Source organism: Panthera uncia, assembly GCF_023721935.1.
Source record: "Panthera uncia isolate 11264 chromosome A1 unlocalized genomic scaffold, Puncia_PCG_1.0 HiC_scaffold_16, whole genome shotgun sequence".
Lineage (NCBI taxonomy): Eukaryota > Metazoa > Chordata > Mammalia > Carnivora > Felidae > Panthera > Panthera uncia.
The window spans coordinates 49,265,725-49,282,028 of record NW_026057576.1 but is presented as its reverse complement, the minus strand read 5'-3'; the positions used below and the strand labels follow the sequence as shown (position 1 = coordinate 49,282,028).

Sequence of the window (16,304 nt, the reverse complement as noted above, 5' to 3'; positions counted from 1 at the left end):
TTTCCCTATTTGTATTTTATAAATTATTTCTCCATTGAAGATTGGATGAAACTATACATATATTTTATATACCTTTGCTTTCATGCATCCCTTAGAGAACAGCTACTGTGCTAGCTTTCCAGTGATGTGATACAATTATTTACTACCTGGAGCATGTGTATAGTATCAAATGGAGAAGGCCGGAAGTCCAATCACCTGTGCGCCCTAACACCATGCCCATAGTATGTGCTTGTTTGTAACATGCTTGGGGTGGTGGCCAACTTTTACTGAAACCTCTTAGGAGGTTACCAGAATCCAGATGTTTATTTATAAAGCTTCATTAAGTAAGAAGAGACTTAGATTTTATCAGTCCTCTCTGTATAATCCCACGGAATATCTCCAACACTATGTTATGACAAGTTAGTGATTTGAATCAGGGAATATTATGGTGCGAAAGAGAATAAATTGAACTTCAAAATAACAATAGTATACTTCTTCCCAGTGATAGTTACGTTAAAACCTGTGTGTCATATGTGAGCTTTTTGCTAGTGAAAATGTGATTTCTGAAAATGGTAGTAAGGCATTGAGTCTGCTTTTAACAGATACATACTTTGAGAACAAAACAGCAAACTTAAAGAAAATTCTGACTGTTTTTTCACTTCAGGCATTTACCAATGTCAGGAGATACTTTTCAGTCATATTTTATGTGACAAAAAATGAAGATCAGGAAAAGTTAATTGATTAATTTTTAACAAAGCCTTAAGATGCCATTATCATTTAGCATTTATTTTTGAACATGTAATTATGGGTCAAAAATAATATTGTTTCACATATAGAGAATTATGTAGAGTGTATTTATTTGCCGACTAACAAAGCCCAGGTTCCTACAGCTAGCATTAAAGGACTTCCATAATCATTTATAGCATCTTTTTTAACTTACTTCCTACTAATCGTTTTTATCTGTCTTAATGCTTTAACCTGACTGGACCCCCTGTCATTTTCAGGCGCTGTTGTGTACCTTCATACCTCTACAGTGTGTGAATTTGTCCCCTTCCTCAAATACCCTTGATTCTTTTTTCTATCCCAGTTTCCCAGCTACAACCACTATACTCCATTACCTGGAACTAAAACTTGTGTGTATCTTTATCAGATGTCCTTATTTATATACATGCTTTCTCCTTTTATTTTAGTAAAATTTTTTGTGTAGTTACTATGTGACGGGCACAGTTCCAACACTTTATTTGAATTTGCTCGGTCCTCAGAACAATCCTGTGATCTAGACCTCATCTTCATCCCTATTTTCAGATGAAGAAACTGAGTCACAGAGAGGGTGTAATAATTTGCCCAAGGTCACCCAACTAGTGTTGTGAAGCTGAGCCTTGAATTCTGGCCATCTGACTCCAAAACCATTTTCTTAATATGCTACCTCTGAAAAAACTTGACTTAAATAAATGAACTTTAAAACTAAAATTCAGAGTTTCATTTTCCAATGACACTGGCATGGTTTGTTTGTTTGTTTTTAACAACAATTAAAAGATTTTGTGTTATTTTAATATGAAAGTTTTATAACATTTAAGCAAGTTGTAGAATTCAAGGTTGAGGGGTGTCATCACCACAACACAAATGACTATTATTATTTGTGTGTTCTTGTCAAGACTTTTTAATTTTTTTCTGACTTTTTTTTTGTTTATTTGTTTATTTATTTCAGTGATCTCTATATCCAACATGGGGCTCAAAGTCACAACTCTGAGATCAAGAGTTGTGTGCTTTTTTAACTGAGCCAGCCAGACACCTTTTTTTTTTCTCTTCCTTTAATTTTTTCTTCTTTTTTTAAAAAATTTTTTATTATTATTTTCATTTAAATCCAAGTTAGTTAACATATAGTGTAATAATGATTACAGGAGTAGAATTTGGTGATTCATCACTTACATATAAAACCCAGTGTTCATCCCAACAAGTTCCTCCTTAATGCCCATCTCCCATTTAGCCCGTTCCCCCACCCTCCTCCTCTCCAGCAACCCTCAGTTTCTTCTCTGTATTTAAGGGTCTCTTGGGGTGTGTCTCCCTCTTTGTTTTTATCTTATTTTTGCTTCCCTTCCCCTCTGTTCATCTCTTTTGTTTCTTAAATTCCACATGAGTGAAATCATATGATTTTGTCTTTCTCTGACTACTTCTCTTAGCATGCATAATACAGTCTAGTTCCATCCATGCTGTTGCAAATGGCAAGATTTCATTCTTTTTGATCAATGACTAATAATCCTCTTTATCTGTTCGTCAGTTGATGGACATTTGGACTCTTTCCATACTTTGGCTATTGTTGGTAGTGCTACCATGAACATTGGAGTGCATGTATGCACTCTTTTTTTTTTTTTAGACTTTTATTTTTAAGTTTATTTATTTTTAATGTTTATTTATTTTTGAGAGAGAGAGAGTGCAAGTGGGGGAGACGCAGACAGACACACACACACACACACACACACACACAGAATTCGAAGCAGGCTCCAGGCTCTGAGCTGTCAGCACTGAGCTCAACACGGGGCTCAAACCCACGAGCTGTGAGATCATGACCTGAGCCGAAGTCAGATGCTTAACCGATTGAGCCACCCAGGTGCCTCTGTTTATTTACTTTGAGAGAGGGTGGGGGAAGGGCAGAGAGAGAGAGAGAGAGAGAGAGAGAGAGAGAGAGAGATTGAGAGAGAGAGAATTCCAAGCAGGCTCAACATGTCAGTGCAGAACCTGATGCAGGGCTCAGACTCACAAACAGTGAGATCATGATCTGAACTGAAATGCAGAGTTGAATGGTTAACCGAGTGAGCCACCCTGGCGCCCCCAGACTTTTTTAAATAGAAGGTTTTTAATGATGTTTAATAAGAATATTATACAATGTATTTCATGCTTTTTTTAATAAAGGATTTAAAACCAATAAATGCAGGGTGCCTGGGTGGCTCAGTCGGTTGAGCGTCTGACTGGCTCAGGTCACGATCTTACAGCTGGTGAGTTCAAGCCCCACGTTGGGCTCTGTACCGACAGCTTGGAGCCTGGAGCCTGCTTCGGATTCTGTGTCTCCCTCTCTCTCTGCCCTCCCCCATTCACATTCTGTCTCTCTCTGCCTCTTAAAAATAAATAAACATTAAAAAAATTTTTTTAATAATAAATAAAACCAATAAACACATGCATGTAGCAGGGCAAAGGCATTGTCTTTGACTCACTAATTTTTCTCTCAGAGAAAAGTATGCAATGATGTTTGATGAGCCAGTTCTCTTGCAAGCTGGATGGTGGTATGTAGCATGGGCTCGAGTGTCTGGACCCAGCAGTGACTGTGGATCTCATGGACAAGCTTCTATTACCACAGATGATGGGTAAGCAGAATGTTTAAGTATTACTTAAGCAGCTCTCATTTTTGTTAGTGGAATATTGTTTTAAAAGCTCAGAGGTCTTTCGGTAAGGTAAAAATGTTAGTAAGACTAGACTATAATATGACTGCCAAACATTTAGGTTTATGTGATCTCATGCCAAATTTAAGGTCTAGACAGAACAGGGAGACAATAGGACTGCTATTCTTTGCTCTTGCCATTTGTCGTTTATTTGTATGTGTTTCTGGGTGTTATGTTGTTTAAGAACTTATTACCAATTAGAAATTATATAAAGTGACAAGGTAAATGAGGAATTTGGAAACCATAAAAAAAGGAATAAATACTTGCTGTGCAGTTTGATAGTTCTTATGAAAGCAGTTTATAAATTGCAGAGCTTTGGCAATATGAGATGGTACAGTTTTAATAAAATGTAGGGAAATTTACTGCTTAAATTTCATATATAGAGCATTTTTCAGTTTATAAAATACTTTCATATCTATATTTTCATTTGATGGCCTCAACAATTACGTGAAGCCATTATTAGCCCTGTTTTCCTCTCAGGGGAATAGAGAGACGGAAAGTGAAATGATTTGCTTCACATCATATCGCTGCTGTGTGGCAGAACCAAATCTAGACCTGGAATCTCTTGACTCTAACTCCATCCTTCTTTATTCTCAGTACTCTGATTTTGTGTGTTTGGAAGGACCATTACTTAGAAGAGAAATTCAGTTTACTCTTACTCTTCTTGAGCATGAGTGAAAGTATGTAACAGTATATTTCAAATAGTTATGTTCTATTCATAACAGAGCTGACCAGAAACAGAACAGACTAATGTAAGAGGTGAAATCTTTGTTCCTGAATGTTCAAGTAGAATGCCATAGAAGAATCAAGTCAGCTGTAATGTATCCCTTTCTACTTACTGTAAGATTACGTGTTAGCACCAGGGAGACTGCCTTGGTCCTAGACCTCATGATTCCACATGCAGTTCATTGAACTTTGGAGTATCACAGCAGTTTAAAGCTGCTTTAAATAGAAGGTATCATGTGTGTGGTTGAGCACATTTTAAACTGTAAGTTGAAATATTTTGTTACTTGCTTATTGTTCTGGTTAAAGTTGAGCTGGAGGGACCTGCCGCTTACCCATGGCTGCCTGATCAGGTTCATTTCCTTCATTTTATTCCTTAAGCCACTCAGAGCTTGAACCAAAATAAAAACAATTCCTTTTTACTTGTAGGTTTTTTTCTTAAAGAATGGATCTCTGTGCATTAACATGTATTTGAAAAGGCAGTTGTCAGATTTCTTATTTTCTTTCATGAATCTCGAATCATGTTGTTTTTTGGTGTCATTGTTATTTTTTCTCTTCTTAGGGTTGTTTTCCAATTTAAGAGTTCGAAGAAATCAAATAATGGTACAGATGTTAATGCTGGTCAGATACCTCAATTATTATACAGGTATTTAGCATATTTACAGTGAATTAATATGGTTTGTTCCCCTGTTATAATGAGCTAGGATACTATAAAATATATGACATAATGAGAGAAATCACTTGAAGCACTCAGCAAACTATAACATACCAGAAGAAATATAGCTACTTTTAACAAAAACACTTAATTTAATATTTTGTATATTTTTAAACATTTTCTACTTTGAGCATGATTTGAAACTTTACCTCATGACTCAGACTATCTGTATTATGCCATTAACAATATTTTAATCTGTAGATTTTCATAGCTATTTCAGAATATTATAAAGTAATAAAAATTTGTCTTAGAGAAATGATATTGGGGTGTTCGATAGGGATTTCAGATGCAGGCCTGATTGATTTGCTGCTGTTTTGTGTTTCCTGTTTGTCTTGTGATGGAATGAATTAGAAAATCCCTTACTGCTAAAAGTTTCCACTTTTGAAGTATGAAACAGTAACTTGTCCATGTGATAGTACTTATTATATTTGTAACATTATTTAAGAATTTTAATTACTTTATGGTATTTGAGACATTTATGGAAGCATATGCCTATGTGTCTGTCTACCTGTTTCTAAACTCAATAATTTACTCAATAATTACTCAATTTTTAGAATGAAGAATTCAAATAGGTAACCCTCGCTAAAAAAAAATGTCATTCTTTGAGTAGTAAAAAATATAAAGAAACACCTCTAGAGCATTAACTGTCTTCCTTTCCTAGTAATCACTTTTAAAAATCTAGGTGGTTTAAACCTCACTTTTCCCAGGAAGGGATTTTTGTTTGTTTTTATGCAATTTATTATAGTTAGTATTTGTAATATATAGCATTATGAACATAGCAAGTTGCTTGGACTACTTCTGGGTACACTGATTAAATGATGTTTTAATTATATAGCACTTAATATTTAATAGCATATTTTGCTATTTCAAAAATGTATATTCTGAAAAGTGTCATTGGACCTTCTAACATATGTTATGTGTATCTGCTACTTTCAGACTTCCAACCAGTGATGGTAGTGCCTCAAAAGGCAAACAGCAAACCAGTGAACCTGTACATATTTTAAAGAGATCTTTTGCAAGAACTGTCTCAGTGGTAAGCCATTTTTTTTTAAATTTCAGGTTCTTTGTCCAGTGCTCCATTTCATTTTGAGATGTTTGGCGGTTAGCCACCCTTCTGAGAGTTTATCTCAACATAGTTTTATGAACTCAGATTTGTTTTTAGATTAGCACTGACATCCCAGGGCAGAGAATAAATAATATGTACTTTAAATAATGGGAAAATAGAGATGTTGGCTGACTTTAACATGAACTTACACATGAACTGAAATAACCGGTGGGTTTTCTAGTAAATCTTGTATGAATACATGTGCTGAAGGAGAAAGTGAAGGAAAAGTTAAGGCTGACAGTTGACTAAAAAGTGCTAATCTAATGCTTGAGGAGCTAAATAGAAGAGTTGTATATTTAACTCAGGGCTCTGTTGAACTACTTGACCATCCGCATTCTACATTCAAAACTATGCCACATTACTGGGGTTACTAGTGTAGAATGGAAAGCCAACATGATGTAACTGAGAGATCATGGGAAGTCTGAGTTAAGTTCTTGTCCTGTACTAGTTGAGCATTCTTATGCAAGTTATTTAAATAAACTGATAGCATCAGTATGAATTTCTGTTGACATAAGGGATACAAAAATGCTTTTTTAATTGTAAGGCACTATATGAATGTGATTCATTAATGTAGTCAGTAGTCTTTCATGTTGGTAAAATGCATAGGGAGAATGCTTTTTTTTTCCTTTTTGTATTAGTTTTTTAAAATCACAAGATTAGTACACATCCCTGGTTTGGAATAGGGTAGAGTAGGGATAAAACTATATTAAAAGTACCCTAAAGTTCTTTCCCTGTCACTCTGTTATTACCCCATATAACTACTGTTTACATTTTGATGTATATCCTTTCAGACCATTTTTTATATATACACAGACTTACGAGTCTTTCATACAGTATGCTATACAACCTTCTTGTTTGTAATGATAAAATTTTGCATCTTTTTAAAATTTTCATAGGATACACTAAGTATTGCAGAACAACTAGAAATGCAATACTACAGCAACAGTGTAGAGTTTAATTTTGCTTTCAAGTAAACATAGATTTGTAAATATTTTTTATTTTTTTCCTTACTTATATGATAAACTAGATAGGTTGATAGCAGGGAAACTTAAAAATGTATTTTTAGTGGTGCCTGGGTGACTCAGTTAAGTGTCTGACTTTAGTCGTGACCTCACGGTTTGTGAGTTCAAGCTCCACATTGGGCTCTGCACTGACAGCTCAGAGCCTGGAGCCTGCTTTGGATTCTGTGTCTCCCTCTCTCTCTGCCCTTCCCCCACTCACACTCTTGTCTCTCTCTCAAAAATAAATAAACATTAAAAAACAATTTAATGTATTTTTAAATAGGCAAATATTGAAGAATGTTGTTTTTATAGATGCCTAACTACTGTACCTTTTTTGCCAAGCTTCAAAGGTACTCCTAATGGTAATGTGGTAAATGAACTAATAGAATGTCTATTATTTGCACTAATCAAAACACAGTAAAAAAGTTCAAATAAAGTTTTGAAGTTGATGCCATCTTTCCATTTGATTCAACCTATGGATCATTTGAACTAACTGTTACCTGTTTTTTCATATTCTGGATTAGGAGTGTTTTGAGTCATTATTGAGCATTCTTCACTGGAGTTGGACCACCTTAGTCTTAGGAGTTGAAGAACTTAGAGGATTAAAAGGATTCCAGTTCACAGCGACACTTCTAGATTTAGAGAGACTGCGCTTTGTGGGTACCTGTTGTCTGAGGTTATTGCGTGTCTATACATGTGAAATTTACCCAGTATCAGGTATGAAGCTTCTTTTTAAATGACTTTAGGGAGAAAATATTTGAGACATTGAGAAGGTCTATATGGGAAAACCAGGAATTTAAGATCCCCAGCTGCCTTTAACCTCCAAAAATGAGGGGAGAAAGTCAGCTTTTGTGACCTTTTTATATATTTACTTACGAAGAGTAAAATAGATTACATGTTATGCTGATAACAAAAAGTCATGTCAGGCTAAAAATTACTCTAATAAAGTATTATTTTAAACAGATTTGGTCAAATAGAAAACTTTTGAACAACTCATTTGGACTTAGAGGCTGAAACCAATGTTTCAGGGTCATTTTTTTTTCCTACTTAGATTTTTAAAAGAAATAATTTTGGATCGCATTTAATCTCTAAATTGTTCCATCTCTAGGTTATGAGTACTTGTGATCTCTAGTTACATAGGAAATTACTTGAATTGTATTAAATGTCTCCATCCATATTTATTATCCTATTTAATTAGCAATCTGCTTTGTTCCCTCAAAGCTACCGGAAAAGCAGTTGTGGAAGAAACTAGCAAATTAGCAGAATGTATTGGAAAAACCAGAACTTTGTTAAGAAAAATTTTATCAGAAGGAGTTGATCACTGCATGGTGAAATTGGATAATGATCCTCAAGGATATCTCAGTCAACCTTTGAGTCTCCTAGAAGCTGTCCTTCAAGAGTGTCATAATACCTTTACTGCCTGTTTTCATTCTTTCTACCCAACTCCTGCCTTACAGTGGGCTTGCCTTTGTGATCTGCTGAATTGTCTGGATCAGGTAATTTAAGTTTGTAAAATGTTAGTTGAAAATATGATATGTTACTTAATACTCTTTAAAGTGCTGTTGCCTCAATCTTTCTAACTTTTATAAAAGGTAAATTAGGACACTGGTTTGGTATATGTGACTTAAATAATGTTCAAAGACATTTTTTTTTCTGTTTGCTTTATCATTTTTACTTATAAACTTGGCAGGCACATTGTGCAGTTGCTGATTTGCTTTTTGAATCTGAGTGAGCATGTGTGTGTAAGAGCAAGAATAGTTGTGAGCAAGTGTGTAAGAGCAAGGACAGCACTAGAAGGGCAGCTCCTGCAGCCTCCTTATGTGCAGAATGGTCAGGAGAAAGAGCTGTGAGTGAACTTGCTTGCTAACATCATTCATTCATGAGGAAACCACAAGCCTCATAAATGTGTATGCCCCAAATCACAGTTTCAAAATGCTTGAGGCAAAAAAATGGCAGAACTAAAGGGAGAAATAGACAAATTCACAGTGATAGTTGGAGACTTCGACACTCCTCTGTTAGCAATTAATAGAACAACTAAACCAAAAAATCAGTTTGGAAATAGAAGATCTGGACAACATTATCAACCACATTGGCTTTACTGACATTTATAAAACAGAATGTCAAGTGCACAATACATGTTATTTTCAACTATACATATCTTGCTCACAAAGATAGATCATATGCTAAGCCATAAAATAAGTTTTAGTAATTTCAAAAGATTAAGATTAAAAGTTTTCAGACCATAATAGGACTAAAGTTAAAATAAATAGCAGAATATATTGAGAAAAGCACTAAATATATGGAAAATAGACAATAATTCTAAGTAACCAGTGAATCAAAGAAATCCAAAGGAAACTTGAAAATATTTTGCACTGAAAGATAAAAGTTTAACATCAGAAATTGTGAGATGTAGCTAAAGGCAATTTATCTTGAGAGAGGGAGAGAGAGAATCCCAAGCAGGCACTGCACTCTCAGCACGGAGCCCAACTTGGGGCTTGATCCCACAAATTGTGAGATCATGACCTGAGCTGAGACCAAGAGTTGGACACTTAGCCAACTGAGCCACCCAGGTGCCCCAAGAAATGTCTACCTTTAAATGATAATACTAGCAAAGAAGAAAGGTTTAAAATCAGTGATCTAAGTTTCTTCCTAAAGAAGTCAGAAAGAATTAGCAAACCAAAATAAGAAGAAAGTAATAAAGATAATGGGAGGAAATAATAAAGATAAGAGCAGAAATCAGTAAAGTAAAAATAGAGAAAATTGACCAAAAGTTGGTTCTTCAAAATTAAAACCAAACTAATACACTCATAGCAAGTCTGATTGAGAGACCAGAGATGAAGAAAAAACACAAAATGCCATTATCAAAAATGAAATAGCGAATATCAATATAGATCCAAACAGACATTAAAATGATAAAAGAATATTTTGAACAGCTTTATACCAATAACTTATAATTTTAGGTAAAGTAGACAAATTTCTTGAAAAATATAGCTTAATCAAAACTAGCACAATAAGAAATATAAAAATCTGAATTGCCTTCTATTCATTAAAACATTGAATTTATTATCAAAAACTTTCCCACAAAGAAAACTCCAGACCCAGATATTGTTATTGGTGAATTCTATCAAACCTGAAACAATATCAATCTTTTACAAATTCTTTCAGAAGACATAGGAGACAACATTTCCCAACTGATTTTGTCAAGTTAGCCTTATACTGATACCAAAACCTGACAAAGATATTAAAAGAACTTATTAGTACAAATTTTACTCAGAAACATAGATGCAAAAACTCTTAACAATATTATCAAATCAAATCCAGCAATATAAAAAATATATCACACCAAGTAGGGTTTTTCTTGGAAATGCAAGGTTAAACTTTCAAAATTCAATGTAATTCACCATATTAACTGAATAAACTGGGGAAATTGTATAATTGTCTCAATAGATACAGAAAATGTGACAAAATTGGCACTTATTCAATGGTGAAAACTTCCATGCAAACTAGGATTTAAGGAAACTTCCTCAAGCTATGATTATAAAGGATCTTTAGAGAAAAATGTATAGTTAATATCAAACTTAATGGTGAAATACTGAATACTCCTCTAAGTTTGGGAGTAAGGCACAAGGTGACTGTTGTCACCACTTCTATTCAGCATTGTAGAGGAAATTCTAGCACCTTCTCCCCTAAGAAAGTTCACTGTCATCACCAGGGCATCCTAGCCTATTTGAAAGATATTCTAGGGATGACATAGGGGTAGGCAACTTTGTTTTTATTTTATTATTACTGTTTTTTTAGCTGTTTACATACTGAATTTATTATTCTTGTCATTAAAAATGTATTTCTTTGTGGTAAAAACACTTAATATGAGATCTCTCTCTTAGATTTTGAGCATACAGTATGATATTGTTAACTGCAGATGCAATGTTGTATAACACATCACTAGTGCTTACTCATCTTTCATAACTGAAACTTTATACCTGTTGAATACCAGCTCCCCATTTCCCCCTCATCCTAACCATACTCTTCTCTGCTTCTGTGAGCAGACACTGCATATAAGTGGAATCATGCAGTATTTTGGCTTGCTGTAACTGGCTTATTTCACTCATAGTGTTCTCCAGATTCATTGATGACCTATAGCAGAGTAGTGTATTTTACCACTCAATTTCCTGAGATAAGGTTATTGCCTGGACTGGTGCACAACTTACTCTCTCAACCTGTCCAGCTTCATATGGTTTTCTTTACTACTGAACTGGCTACAGAACAGGCTAGCATTAACAAATGTTGGTTTAACATATAGGATATTGCTGTTAACCTGAATTTGTAGTACAGATGTTTGATGAACTAAGTAACGTATACACAGTTTTTGTGAATTAGGATTATCATGTCTTGATAAGTTTTTAATATTTTGTTACAAAATTTTACAAGTATGCTGTTAATTTTCTGAACAGATATATAATGTGATATATTTTGTAACCTTAGTGGAATGTTTATTATAGTAATTCATTATGCTACATTACCATTAGTGAAATGTTATAGTTGCACAGAATTATAATTTAAATCAGTAATTATTTGAGGAAAATTGTTTCAGTGCTTGTTACTGGACATGTCTTAGGTATATACTAATTGGGGCCTTTTTGATGTAATTCTTTGAGCATAGTGCTAGAGAGGACTAAGATTCTGAGGATATATAAACTCATTGAATGGAGAATAGGAGGCTGATATTTGACCATATTTAATAATTTTACATCTTCGTTGGATAGTAACTTAAACAGTTGTGTTTAAAGGTATTGATGTAATTAAATTCTATATCAAGACAATTAAAATGAGTGCTAGAAAACTTTGGTATGATTTAAAAATTGTTTAACTTTTGTGTATCCAAACATTTGGATTAAACTGATGCCATATTTCTTTGATGGGCTCATCTTTCTTTTTTTTTAAAGGATATCCAGGAAGCAAACTTCAAGACTTCAAGTAGCCGATTGCTTGCAGCTGTTATGTCAGCTCTGTGCCACACTTCTGTTAAGCTGACTTCCATCTTCCCTATTGCATATGATGGAGAAGTACTATTACGATCAATTGTTAAACAAGTTAGCACAGAGAATGACTCAACACTAGTTCACCGGTTCCCCCTTTTGGTAGCACATATGGAGAAGCTCAGCCAGGTAGGTCTTTTCCCAAAGTATCTTTTATACTGAAGTAAATGGAGGGCATATTTAAGTTGGTGCTTATTCTTCTATATTGATATTTACCAAATAAGTATGTGTTTCACAAGAAGAGCTAAAATTCAGGGGAAAAAATTCTCATGTTTACCTGTAAATTTGCAATATTCTTTCTCTCGTTTTTTTATTTTGAATGAAACCTAACCTATAAAAAATTTGAGAGTTGCACAGTGAATTCATGTATTATTCATATTATTCACATATTATTCACATAATATTCACATATATTATTTGCCAAACCATTTGAAAGTTGCAGATACTATAAGCAAACTTGTATATTCTCTTATTTTAGATTGCTGAGATAGAATTCTTAGGGAAATAAGTAAATTTTTGAGACATTTTTTTCTATAACATTTTGGTGTGTTAAAATAAGTACTCTAAAACAATAGTCACAGGAAACATGCTTTAGAAGCTGTTTCTGGTTTATTAGAAAGCACTATGGAGAAAAATTAACTTAAATACACATGAAAACCATATATAATACTGTCAAGTTGATGACGAGTAATCTTTAAAATGAAAACCAAAAAAAAAACAGTAGAAAATAGAATAGTTATCCTAATTATACAATAGCAATTTTCTGTTGACTGAAGCAACAGAAAAATAATGAGAAAAATTTAAGTGACATATAGAAATGAAGGACAATAGCAGAATGGGAAGAAAATTTGCGGTTAATAATACTTTGTAGAATTACAGTAGAAATAATAAGAGTAAATATAAGAGGGTCTTTAGAGAGTAAGCCATTATGGGAAAAATTTAAGCCTTACTAGAAATTAAATGTGGATGAATGAAGGTACTAATTTATTTGTAAAAAATTAAGAAAAATGAAGAGTTTTTTTCTCTTATCAAGTCCTACACTGGTGAGACTATGAGGAAACCTCCTGAACTTATTGATGATGGTTCCTGGCATTATGTAATTAATCTAAGTAATTTTTCTTTCGGTCTCTCATCAAGTATTTATTGTGTACCTTCTATTTACTGGGATTATAATTAGGTACTAGTTGAGGCAGGAGTCAGCTCTTGAATTCAGGCAATGGGGGAGTGTCTATAAACTGGAGGATATTTTTACAAGATAAATTGTCAATTCAGTATTATGTTGTTGAATATTTACAAAGTAAATTATCCAAGGGAATAATTGAAAGACTGAAGCCTTTTGTGTACTTTATTAAAAGGAAAAATGGAAAACCTTAATTAGAGTCCCAAATGTTCATCATTAAGTGAAATACTTGAATTTGGATATATCAACTTGATAGAAAAAGGTTCAGCCCTTAAAAATAACTTTATTTACATTTAATATCAAGGCCAATGTTTTTAAACTTTTTAGTTAGAAAATCAGAGACTAAAGTTTATGTACTTTAGTATGACTATGGTGTACTGTGATGACTATGTAAAATATGTATGCAAAAGACATACATATCTTGTAATATGTATTTAATACATATTTTGTAAGAAAATACTGAGAAATGAAAATAATACTTAGGTGATAAAGTTATGGGTAATTCTATGTTTTTCTTTTGGAATTCTACAAACATTTGGTAATTATTAATGGTTAATAATTGTGTATTTGTATGTCTTTGTCAATATTCTATGAAGGTAGTACATATTCTACCCTCCTTTTTTTTTTAATGTTTTTATTTATTTTTGAGAGAAAGAGACACAGTCTGAGCAGGGGAGGGGCAGAGAGAAAGAAGGAGCCACAGAATCTGAAGTAGGCTCCAGGCTCTGAGCTGTCAGCACAGAGCCTGATGTGAGACTTGAACGCATGAACTGTGAGATCATGACCTGAGCCGAAGTCAGACACTCTACCGACTGAGTCACCCAGGCGCCCCTACCCTCTTTTTAATAGATACAGGATTCTACCATTTGGATGTAGCATAATATAGTTAATGAGTCCTTTCTCTCTCTATGTATATATTTAGATTATTCCCACTATTTTAAACAGTGTTGCTAAAAATATCATTGACTACATTTTTATGTATATTAATGATGACTTTTCCGGAGTAAGTCATCAGGAGCGGAAAAATTCTTAAGTAAAAGGAAAACACCTCAAGACTTTCTACAAATTGTTAAAATGCCCTCCAGAAACCAAGTGTCAGCTTACATTCCCCACCACTGGTGAATGAGTTCCCTTTTCTAAAGTTTAAGTGGCTAATGGGGTGCCTGGGTGGCTCAGTTGGTGGAGCGTGTGAGTTCAGCTCAGGTCATAATCTAACAGTTCATGAGTTTGAGCCCCGTGTCAGGTTCTGTGCTGACACCTCAGAGCCTGGAGCCTGCTTTGGATTCTGTGTCTCCCTCTCTCTCTCTGCCCCTCCCCCGCTTGTGTGCACACACGTGCACGTGCTCTCTCGCTCTCTCTCAAAAATGAATAAACATTTAAAAAATTTTAAATTTAAGGGGCTAGTGATGTACTAATAAATATATTTTTTTCATATTATTTATTTTTATATATTATACATATTACATATCTATGTACACATATATGTGCATATATACACATACATTCATACATTTTGGTTCTTCAACTAAAGCATTGACACTGTTAACTCCATTTTAAGAATATATGGGAAGCTTCTTGTATTAATCTTGTTAGTTACTAATTAGAAACTAAGTGGGTGTAACTAAATAAATACACTCCACCCATCCCCCTGATAAAGCCCTTCCAGGTTATTGATTATGGAGTACAGTTCGGGATTGAGTTTCATCCAAAGCTAATTTTCTGAGAAGTTCCAAAAAGTAAAGTTTCTGGAGAATTAAAGTGATGTAAAGGCTAGAAGAATTACAATTTTAGCAAAATGAGGAATTTATTATTTTAAAGCCAGGAGAACTAATTACATAAGAATTGATGTTTTATGGTAATCTTATTCAAATGATAATAGAAATAATCTAAAGATGGAAGATTATTTCTTTTTTTTAATTTTATTTTTTATTTTTTTAAATTTACATCCAAATTAGTTAGCATATAGTGCAACAATGATTTCAGAAGTCGATTCCTTAGTGGCCCTTACCCATTTAGCTCATCCCCCCTCCCACAACCCCTCCCGTAACCCTCAGTTTGTTCTCCATATGTATGAGTCTCTTCTGTTTTGTCCCCCTCCCTGTTTTTATATTATTTTTGTTTCCCTTCCCTTGTGTTCATCTGTTTTGTCTCTTAAAGTCCTCGTATGAGTGAAGTCATAGGATTTTTGTCTTTCTCTGACTAATTTCACTTAGCATTATACCCTCCAGTTCCATCCACGTAGTTGCAAATGGCAAGATTTCATTCTTTCTGATTGCCAAGTAATACTTCATTGTATATATATACCACGTCTTTATCCATTCATCCATCGATGGACATTTGGGCTTTTTCCATGCTTTGGCTATTGTTGATAGTGTTGCTGTAAACATGGGGGTGCATGTGTCCCTTCGAAACAGCACACCTATATCCCTTGGAAAAATGCCTAGTAGTGCGATTGCTGGGTTGTAGGGTAGTTCTATTTTTAGTTTTTTGAGGAACCTCCATACTGTTTTCCAGAGTGGCTGCACCAGTTTGCATTCCCACCAGAAGTACAAAAAAGATCCTCTTTCTCTGCATCCTCATCAACATCTGTTGTCGCCTGAGTTGTTAATGTTTGCCATTCTGACAGGTGTGAGGTGGTATCTCATTGTGGTTTTGATTTGTATTTCCTTGATGATGAGTGATGTTGAGCATTTTTTCATGTGTCGGTTGGCCATCTGGATGTCTTCTTTGGAGAAGTGTCTATTCATGTCTTTTGCCCATCTCTTCACTGGATTATTTGTTTTTTTGGGTTTGATAAGTTCTTAATAGATTTGGGATACTAACCCTTTATCTGATATGTCATTTGCAAATATCTTCTCCCATTCTGTCGGCTGCCTTTTAGTTTTGCTGATTGTTTCCTTAGCTGTGCAAAAGCTTTTTATTTTGATGAGGTCCCAGTACATTTTTGCTTTTGTTTCCCTTGCCTCCGGAGATGTGTTGAGTAAGACGTTGCTGCGGGCAAGATCAAAAAGGTTTTTGCCTGCTTTCTCCTCGAGGATTTGGATGGCTTCCTGTCTTACATTGAAGTCTTTCATCCATTTTGACTTTATTTTTGTGTATGGTGTAAGAAAGTGGCCCAGGTTCATTCTTCT

General features: G+C 34.3%; 1 protein-coding gene across 9 annotated transcripts in view; it reads left to right on the top strand.

The window, feature by feature from the left end:
* MYCBP2 (MYC binding protein 2) overlaps positions 1-16,304 on the top strand; it is a 283,512-nt gene that overhangs the window by 135,555 nt on the left and 131,653 nt on the right. For all 9 annotated transcript variants that reach the window (XM_049647093.1, XM_049647092.1, XM_049647095.1 and 6 more), the window contains 6 exons: positions 3,204-3,338; positions 4,699-4,782; positions 5,788-5,884; positions 7,482-7,674; positions 8,179-8,453; positions 11,901-12,122. In XM_049647093.1, the coding sequence (XP_049503050.1) occupies positions 3,204-3,338; positions 4,699-4,782; positions 5,788-5,884; positions 7,482-7,674; positions 8,179-8,453; positions 11,901-12,122 (1,006 nt within the window). The remainder of the gene's footprint in view (positions 1-3,203; positions 3,339-4,698; positions 4,783-5,787; positions 5,885-7,481; positions 7,675-8,178; positions 8,454-11,900; positions 12,123-16,304) is intronic.